The 11183-nt window shown below is 47.1% G+C and overlaps 1 protein-coding gene across 1 annotated transcript in view; it reads left to right on the top strand.

Moving 5' to 3' along the window:
• LOC133133584 (T-cell surface antigen CD2-like) overlaps positions 1–4891 on the top strand; it is a 32655-nt gene extending 27764 nt beyond the window's left edge. The window contains exons 4-6 of the mRNA XM_061249684.1: positions 1516–1743; positions 3161–3276; positions 3743–4891. Coding sequence (XP_061105668.1) covers positions 1516–1743; positions 3161–3276; positions 3743–4018 — 620 coding nt within the window. The 3' untranslated portion in view covers positions 4019–4891. The remainder of the gene's footprint in view (positions 1–1515; positions 1744–3160; positions 3277–3742) is intronic.
• Positions 4892–11183: the final 6292 nt, after the last annotated feature.

Here is an 11183-nt window from a genome sequence, read left to right as displayed (position 1 = left end):
CTCGCCGCGAACGTTAGCTAACGTTAGCTCACAGTTTGAAAAGGCATGGCTGCAATGGGGAGAAGCTGCCATTGTGAGACTGAAGTCGCATCCATTGGTATTAAAAAGGCATTGGTGGCAAATAAAGCAATAAAGTCTAATATTTGGTTGCATCGCTCTTAAATGCAAAAAACATTTGGCATCATCTTTGGAATTGCTTTTCCAGAATGCAACTGCAGTCGATCGTCTTTCTTTTGGGGGGTCCCTGTCTTCAGGCTCTTCAGCAAGTGAAATGCATTATCATTAATACCATTATTACCCAATGAGTATGGGAGACCAGGGACAATTGTAACATGTTTTGCTCCAACATGTATGACTAAATGATTTATGCTAGAGCTGTGATATCAGATCTCTGCATTTGTCTGCTGCAAATACTTGTCATTTACATGCCTACAATATCACAGAATGGATGAGTTAATGTCAAATACAAAGGATTCCACTGTTAGAACCTACCCTACTACAGGGGTGAGTTGTAACACTAGCTTCGATGGATGTAACAGGAACAGATAATTGACTTACCTACACAATAAGATTTACACTAGAACTTGTGCATAGGCCTAAACTGCATTGTTTTCTATAAAACAAAGTAAAGACTTGTATTCTTGAACATAAAATATAAAATGATTTGTTTCTGACATAATTTGAAAACAAAATCCGTTTTACAAATATACAATTTTTAAAATTATATTGCCATTACCTAGCCCGTTACTTTGGCATGTGGGTTTGAAGCTAGCATGAATTTGAAGCAACACACTTGACTTGAGAAACTGCTTATTACGGCCACAGAAGTAAACCTTTACAGTATTGGGACTGCTAAACAGAAAATAGACGAGATGAGAATGAGTTTTTTGGGGGCTATAAACACCCAATATTTCATAGAGAGTCATCGAACAACTCAAAGTGGAAAGGTCTTAGACTTGCAGTTGCAGTTTGCTGCAGTTGCACACCGGGGACCGGGGTTCGATTCTCAGTCCTGCCAAAAGCCAAGTTTGGCCGGCTCACGTGGGGCAGCAATAATTGGCTCGCTGCTCCAGAGGGAGGGACTTGGCAGCGTTATTAGATCGCCGCACAATAAGCACCTCGGGCGCCTCGGAATCACGGCAACGGGCACGAGACAAGACGGCTTGAAGAAGGCGTGTCGCTCTCATTCGGGCCGCCGAGGGACGGGGTACGGGCAGTACATCTAATACGACTACCTCCAATTGAATCAGACGAGGTACAATTGGCTACCAAATTGGGAGAAAAAGGGAAAAAAAATTTAAATTTAAAGTGGAAAGGTCTGGATAAAAGTGATCACATTGTTGGTCAAATCGATGTTGTTACAAGTGACCCATTGTTTAAACCGTCCCCGGTCTCCCCCCATCTGCGCTGCGGATTAGAAGCCATATTGCTGTGCAGGGCGCATTTGTTGTTCCCTGCATTCTGTCACCACTTACCTTTAAAAATGTTTAAATTCGTTTCGTTTTTTTCTTCTAGAGCGGGTGTCCAGGCCCTCGGTGACGCAAGAATGCAGCCAGGATGGTGTGACACTAGCCTGTAGCGCCGGGAAGGCGGAGATATCCTGGAGTCGTGACGGACATGTAATCGGGGCGGGGGTAACGCTAACGGTGCCGGGGAGACCCGACCACGACGCTAAGTATTCCTGCACGGCCTGGAACAAGGCCAGCGTCGCCAGGAGCGACGATTTAACAATTCACTGTGCAGGTTTGTGTGGCGCGTTGCATTATCGCCTCTAACACTAGTGCAGACCACTGGCCATAGAGGCCATTTTGATCTGTGCGAGTCTGTGTTTGTGAGTTTGCGCTTGAATTTGTGTGTGTGTGTGTGTGTGTGTGTGTGTGTGTGTGAATCTGTGTTTACATCCGTGCATGTGTGTGCAGTGTGTGTGTGTGTGTGTGTGTGTGTGCATGTGAGTGAGTATGTGTGTATGTGTGTGTGTGTGTGTGTGTGTGTGTGAGTGTGTGCTTGTGAGTGAGTATGTGTGTATGTGTGTGTGTGTGTGTGTGTGCTTGTGAGTGAGTGTGTGTGTGTGTGTGTGTGTGTGTGCTTGTGAGTGAGTGTGTGTGTGTGTGTGTGATTGTGAGTGAGTATGTGTGTATGTGTGTGTGTGTGTGCTTGTGAGTGAGTATGTGTGTATGTGTGTGTGTGTGTGTGTGTGTGTGCTTGTGAGTGAGTATGTGTGTATGTGTGTATGTGTGTGTGAGTGTGTGAGTGTGTGTGTGTGTGTGAGTGTGTGCTTGTGAGTGAGTATGTGTGTATGTGTGTGTGTGTGTGTGTGCTTGTGAGTGAGTGTGTGTGTGTGTGTGTGTGTGTGCTTGTGAGTGAGTGTGTGTATGTGTGTGTGTGTGTGTGCTTGTGAATGAGTGTGTGTATGTGTGTGTGTGTGTGTGTGTGTACCGCGCCTGTGCAAGCTTGCACGATGCAGTGCAGTCTGTCGGCATATTTGGACAGAGGGTCGCTTGGCTCCGTGCTCCTTGACTGTCAGTGACACCGCTCCGGTCCTCGTATTGGTCAATGCCAACGACGGACTCCAAAGCCAATCAGAAGCCTAGAATAAAGACCAGATCCTGTGAGCCTCCTTTTCCCTGCACGGGGGGAAGAGGCTGAAGGCACCTGACTGATCAGAAGCAGTTGAGATGCCAAAAGAAATGGACTGAGAGGGAGAAATGGAGAGGCTATGTGTAAAAATGGGCGGCCTGTAGCGTAGTGGTTAAGGTAAATGACTGGGACCCACAGGGTCGGTGGTTCGATCCCCGGTGTAGCCACAGTAAGATCTGCACAGCCGTTGGGCCCTTGAGCAAGGCCCTTACCCCTGCATTGCTCCAGGGGAGGATTGTCTCCTGCTTCGTCTAATCAACTGTAAGTCAGTCTGGATAAGAGGGTCTGCCAACTGCCATTAATGTGATTAAAAAGGGATGCAGTTCCTACAAGGATCACCCAACATGGATGCAAATACCCTCAAATGGAAGGTGACAGTCTTTAACCTTTATTATTTAGGATTTATTATTTCACTTCAGGCCCAACATGCTGAGGGACACAGCCAAAAGAACGGAAATTGGTACCTCTGTCTAAATACTTATGGACTGCACTCAAAGGTTGTTGTTTTTCTCCACCCATCTAGTCCAGCTGTCCGCCACAGTGATGCCACGCAACCAGGGCGTGAAAGAGGGAGGAGCCGTGACCATCCTCTGCAACAGCACCCCGCCTGCCGACCAATACAGTCTCTGGAACCCCAGGGTGAGACCACGCCCACAAACCCCGCCACCAATCACGTACTGACCCTGCCCACAATCCCCACTGCGAACCGTGCGCTGACACCACCCACAAGCCCCACAGCCAATCGCATGCTGACCCCGCCCACATAACAACCAATTAAGTGCAAGCTGAAACAGAAGAATACACGAGTGAAGCTGAGCTGAGTTTTTGAAGGGCGGGGAATCGATTTGACTGATGCCCGCCACTGTGTGAAAAGTATGTAGTCTGGAAATTGGAGAAGAAAAGACACACTCTGTTCAAATATATACAGTCAAGTTACATACACAGTTGTTTTTGCTCTTGTGTGTGAAAGAAAAGTGTCAGCGTAGCACACACACACACACACACACACACACACACACTACCTTACGATCCAATTATTTAGCAGACACTTTTATCCAAAGTTCTGCAGTAAGTGCGTCACCGTGTGTAACCCCGCCCTCTCCAGAGGCAGAGTCTCTCGGCGGAGGCGGACGGTGAGTTCAGGCTGCAGAAGGTCACGAAAGAGGACGAGGGTCTCTACACCTGCCAGGCCCAGTGGACCCTACCTCGCCCCTACCCTGACACCAACGCCACCGTCGAACTGCGTTTTTCCAGCGGCAATGCTGGGCGTCCTGCTGGAGGGGGCATGGCCACACAGGTCACCTCTGGAACGACGGACAGGCCGTTCCTCCTGACCGCATATATCAGTTTATTCTTTTGTCTTTCTGCGCTGATAGTTTAAAGGGTATCACATTCTTTGAATAACTCCTATATAACTCCTTCATATGCAGTACACAGCACACAGCATTCATGAGTGATTATGTCAATAACTGCAAATTGGCACATGGTGTGTCATAGCTTTGTCAACATTCATGCAGCAAGTGGGCGGCCTGTAGCGTAGTGGTTAAGGTAAATGACTGGGACCCAAACGGTCAGTGACTGGTAAATGACTGGGACCCAAAAGGTCAGTGGTTCGAACCCTGGTGTAGCCACAATAAGATCCACACAGCCGTTGGGCCTTTGAGCAAGGCCCTTAACCCTGCATTGCTCTAGGGGAGGATTGTCTCCTGCTTAGTCTAATCAACTGTATGTCACTCTGGATAAGAGGGTCTGCCAAATGCCATTAATGTAATGTAATGTAATGTAATGTGATGTAAGTGACATTACCATGATATACCAAAAGGAATGACACTGTGTGTGTCAGGGGTGCCAAACTCCACTCCTGGAATTGGCCGCTGATTCAAAGGAAACCGCAAATACCAGCAGACACTGCAGTCCTCCAGGACTGGATGTTGACACCCCTGGTATATGTCATCAATGTTGGCAGAACACACCATATACCTATTTGAGGTTATTGACAATAAGCACTTATGAACTATGTAGTGCTTATGAATGAATTATATAGCTCTTATGTAGGACCCTTCAAAGTGTTACTGTTTAAAGACATACAATGCAGGATTATTTAGCCTGGCTGTGGTCCTGTGTTGACAACAAAATACTCCTCCATCATCAACTCCCCCACTCCCCTCCATTTTGTATTTTATATCTATTTCTATACTGCTTTTATTTTTATATCTCTTTTATATCTTTATATAGTTTTTTGATAGCTGTTGCCGTTGAGGAAAAGCTTTTCGTTTCACTTTGCAGTACTCTTGCTTTTAGTAGCGACCTAGCTGTTATAGATACACATAATGCTTCATAGACACCAGAGCTAGCTGTTATAGACACAGAATGCTTCATAGACACCAGAGCTAGCTGTTATAGATACACACAATGCTTCATAGACACCAGAGCTAGCTGTTATAGACACACAGAATGCTTCATAGACACCAGAGCTAGCTGTTATAGACACACAGAATGCTTCATAGACACCAGAGCTAGCTGTTATAGACACACAGAATGCTTCATAGACACCAGAGCTAGCTGTTATAGACACACAGAATGCTTCATAGACACCAGAGCTAGCTGTTATAGATACACACAATGCTTCATAGACACCAGAGCTAGCTGTTATAGACACACAGAATGCTTCATCGACACCAGAGGTTTGAGATTCAGGTGTGAAGACAGTCTGGCCAATCGGTTGCAGTAACTGCTCAGTTAATTACCATACCAGGGAGAAAGTAAAACCAGTGCCGGATTTGGATTTGAGGGGAAGATTTCAGGGTTTTACTGTAAGGCTGTGTGGCAGATCAGGGCAGATCCGTTTTGTGATTTTATCCCTCTTAATTACTGCAGTGTGACAAAAAAGTGCCCCTCCTTTCAATTCAGACAAAAGCAGCCATCATCTAGAGCTCAACAATCCCAACAGTGCATAAATCAAAACCAGCAAGGTCTTAACGCACAACAGACTTTGATGTGGCTACAGATTTCGGAAAAACCCTCCATGTTTCCGTGTTTGCAGCATTGTGATGCAGAGATGCTTCAATGAAAATAATAAATGAGTCATATTAAAGTTAGCCTCATGTGAATGTTTGTCCCCAGCCAAATAAGTTTTAGATGCAAATCACCTCATGCACCCGGCTTGTAACTCGCTAACTTGCTAACTCGCTCACTCAAACACTCACACACTCACTCACTCACTCACTCACATACTCAGTTACTCACTGACTCACGGACTCACTCACACACTCGTTCACTCACTCACTCACTCACTCACTCACACACACACCCTCTCACTCACTCACTCACTCACTCACTAACTCATTGACTCACACACACTCACACACTCACTCACTAACTCACACACTCACACACTCACTCACTCACTCACTCACTCACACACTCACTCACTCACTAACTCACACACTAACTCACTCACTCACTCACACACTAACTCATTGAATCACACACACTCACACACTCAATCACACACTAACTCACTCACTCACTCACACACTAACTCATTGACTCACTCAAACTCACACACTCACTCACTCACTCACTCACACACACACACACCCTCTCACACACTCACTCACTCACCCACTCACTCACACACTAACTCACTCACTCACTCACACACTCACTCACTCACTCACACACTCACTCACTCACTCACTCACACTAACTCATTGACTCACACACACTCACACACTCACTCACTCACTAACTCGCTCACTCACACACTCACTCACTCACTCACACACACACACACCCTCTCACACACTCACTCACTCACCCACTCACTCACACACTAACTCACTCACTCACTCACACACTCACTCACTCACTCACACTAACTCATTGACTCACACACACTCACACACTCACTCACTCACTAACTCGCTCACTCACACACTCACACACTCACTCACTCACTCACATACTCAGTTACTCACTGACTCACTGACTCACTGACTCACTCACACACTCGTTCACTCACTCACTCACACACACACACCCTCTCACTCACTCACTCACTCACTCACTAACTCACACACTAACTCACTCACTCACTCACACACACACACACACGCACACCCTCTCACACACTCACTCACTCACTCACTCACTCACACACTCACTCACTCACTCACTCACACACTAACTCACTAACTAAATCACTCACTCACTCACACACTAACTCATTGACTCACAGTCACTCACTCACTCACTCACACACACACTAACTCATTGACTCACACTCACTCACACACTAACTCATTGACTCACACACACTCACACACACGCACTCACTCACTCACTCACTCACACACTAACTCACTAAATAACTCACTCACTCACTAACACACTAACTCATTGACTCACACTCACTCACACACACTCACTCACTCACTCACTCACACACTAACTCACTAACTAACTCACTCACTCACACACGAACTCATTGACTCACACTCACTCACTCACTCACACACTAACTCATTGACTCACACTCACTCACTCACTCACTCACTCACACACTAACTCATTGACTCACACACTCACACACACTCACTCACTCACTCACTCAAACACTAACTCACTAACTAACTCACTCACTCACTCACACACTAACTCATTGACTCACACTCACTCACTCACTCACACACTAACTCATTGACTCACACACACTCACTCACTCACTCACACACTAACTCATTGACTCACACACACTCACTCACTAACTCACTAACTAACTCACTCACTCACTCACACACACTCACACACACTCACTCACTCACTCACTCACTCACACACTAACTCACTAACTAACTCACTCACTCACTCACACACTAACTCATTGACTCACACTCACTCACTCACTCACACACTAACTCATTGACTCACACACGCTCACTCACACACTCACTCACTAACTCACTAACTAACTCACTCACTCACACACTAACTCATTGACTCACACTCACTCACTCACTAACTAACTCACTCACTCACTCACACACTAACTCATTGACTCACACTCACTCACTCACTCACTCACTCACACACTAACTCATTGACTCACACACACTCACTCATTGACTCACACACACTCACTCACTCACACACTCACTCACACACACTCACACACTCACTCACTCACTCACACACTAACTCATTGACTCACACACACTCACTCACTCACACACACACTCACTCATTGACTCACACACACTCACACACACTCACTCACTCACTCACACACTAACTCATTGACTCACTCACACACACTCACTCACTCACACACACACTCACTCATTGACTCACACACACTCACACACACTCACTCACTCACACACTAACTCATTGACTCACTCACACACACACACTCTCACTCACTCACTCACTCACACACTAACTCATTGACTCACTCACACTCACACACTAACTCATTGACTCACACACACTCACACACACACACTCACTCACTCACTCACACACTAACTCATTGACTCACTCACACACACACACACACACTCACTCACTCACTCACACACTAACTAATTGACTCACTCACACTCACACACTAACTCATTGACTCACACACACTCACACACTAACTCATTGACTCACACTCACTCACTCACTCACTCACACACTAACTCATTCACTCACACTCACTCACTCACTCACACACTAACTCATTGACTCACACACACTCACACACACTAACTCACTAACTAACTCACTCACTCACTCACACACTAACTCATTGACTCACACTCACTCACTCACTCACTCACACACTAACTCATTGACTCACACACACTCACTCACTCACTCACAAACTCACTCACACACACTCACACACTCACTCACTCACTCACACACTAACTCATTGACTCACACACACTCACTCACACACTCACTCACTAACTCACTAACTAACTCACTCACTCACACACTAACTCATTGACTCACACTCACTCACTCACTCACTCACTCACACACTAACTCATTGACTCACACACACTCACTCACTCACTCACACACTCACTCACACACACTCACACACACTCACACACTAACTCATTGACTCACACTCACTCACTCACTCACTCACACACTAACTCATTGATTCACACACACTCACACACACTCACTCACTCACTCACTCACTCACTCACACACTAACTCACTAACTAACTCACTTACTCACTCACACACTAACTCATTGACTCACACACACTCACACACTAACTCATTGACTCACACACACTCACACTCACTCACTCAGGTTTAGCAGGCTGATGATGAAGGGGGGTCTGTCTCAAGTAGCTGACATCGGAGGTGCTGCGTCAGAGTGGTGCTTCACATCAACGACACTGTCTGTCCTTGTTGATGCTGTTTTTTAAGAATACACAGACAAAGCATGCTCTTTGGATTACGCTGGATAACTGCACTGAGTAAAACCCAGAACAGTTTTCAATGGAAATGTAACATTTAAGCGCCGCACAGTTTGGAAAAGATGGGCCTCCGTAGTCTACCTCACGATGCGGCCGGTGGCCCTGATGATGTAAATCCCTCAGTCCGCCACCAGGGGGCAGTATTGGACAAGGTGACACCACAAACAGCCTGTGTTTTGCGGAGGAGACACATCTGGCACAGACGTAGAATGTGATCAGGGCTTGCAGGACCCAGATCCTCAAACCTGGCCAATATTACTGCCTGTTTTCCGCTCTGCCTGATTGGTTCATTGGTTGATTGATCTCACTGACCGGCCAGCGGTCACACTCCCCTGGTGTCCCTGCTATAAAACCAGTCTCCGATTGGAGGGGAAGAAGGAATGCCAGTCCCTGATTGGAGGGGAAGAAGGAATGCCAGTCCCCGATTGGAGGGGAAGAAGGAATGCCAGTCCCTGATTGGAGGGGAAGAAGGATCGCCAGCAGCACTGGTAATTTCAGGACCTCCTGTCCTATATGTGATTGTCCATTTCAGCTGTGTTTCTTGAAAAGACGTAGAGCAGGAGTGCACAGCTCCGGTCCTGGAGGGCCGGTCTGGGAGCTGGTTTTTGTTCCAATCGGTTACCTTAATTTATTTTTCCGACAGCTCTGGAAATTACGCTGGTTGACTCCAGCACTGGAGCAGAGTAGAGTCTTTAGGACACACTAGCAGTCTGCAGCTGTAGCTGGTGCATATATAAATGTCTGATCAAGACATCCATCCATTCATTCGTTCATTCATTATCCTAACCCGCTTATCTTGAACAGGGTCGCAGGGGGGCTGGAGCCTATCCCAGCATACATTGGGGTGAAAGGCAGGAATACACCCTGGACAGGTCGCCAGTCCATCGCAGGGCACACCCAACATTCACTCACACACTCATACCTACGGGCAATTTAGACTCTCCAATCAGCCTAACCTGCATGTCTTTGGACTGTGGGAGGAAACCGGAGTACCCGGAGGAAACCCACGCAGACACGGGGAGAACATGCAAACTCCGCACAGATTCGAACCCAGGACCTCCTTGCTGTGAGGCGGCAGTGCTACCCACTGCACCATTCGTGCCGCCACGATCAAGACATTATTTAGCTCATAAAATAATTAAGAGCAGAAGTTGGCACAAAGTCCTGAAGCGGATCGGCCCTTGCTCTGCACCCCCGACGTGGAATGACAGCGCCATCCCATCATGCACCTGGCTCCTGCTGAATGGCTCCAGCGAGGCAGGTGTGGGCTCGGTCAGTTCTTGGATTGGAGGATGTCTGTGAAAACTCAGTTGCTGCTTGAAGTGGTTTTGTGGGCCAGTAGGGGGCAGTCTTCCCTCAGGTCAGAGTTCCCACAATGCCCCAGCGCAGTGATGGGGTCATTAAAGATCCCATGACACATGGGTAGGGAGGTTCCCCGGTGTCCTGGCTAAATTCACAACCTTAACTCGTTCAACCTGTATTTACACAATACACAGTTCTTGTGTGTGGTGTGCGTTCTGGTGCAAAATGGCAGATCACCCAGGCGAGTTTCCGCTAATCGTTGTAAAGCACTATGATTGTCTATCTATCTATCTATCTATCTCTACTTAAAAAAAATTCATTTACTGTGGTCTAATCAAGAAAAGAACCCCGCAGTACAGCTACTAAGCTACCTGAGATAAACATAAACGTAAAACAGCACACCTTCCGCTCAGAACGCATTGCTGCAAGAGAGCACGTCTGTCATGACTTCCTCAGTGAAAGGTCAGGCGGTGACGCAGTTCTCATGGAAACGTTGGTTAAGTTAATCGCCTGATCAATTCTTGGGGACTTCTTCGGTTCTCGGCGAGAGAAGTGTAAAGCGGAGCAGTCAGAACGTCTGACTCGTCTCGCCGCCCCATTGGCTGAGATGAAACGCGTTGCTGGGAAACGGCAGAAGCCGATGTGCGGCCGTCTCCCCGCAGGTGATGCTCGGCGCGGCTGGCAGCATCGCTGTGGTTTCTGTCTGCAGAGCAAAAAGCGGCGGCTTCCTGTGAGAGACGCTGACTGAGTACT

This window comes from Conger conger, chromosome 7 (assembly GCF_963514075.1).
Source record: "Conger conger chromosome 7, fConCon1.1, whole genome shotgun sequence".
NCBI classification, from domain to species: Eukaryota; Metazoa; Chordata; class Actinopteri; order Anguilliformes; family Congridae; genus Conger; species Conger conger.
The sequence above is the reverse complement of the archived record's forward strand: the minus strand, read 5'-3'. Positions and strand labels throughout refer to the sequence as shown.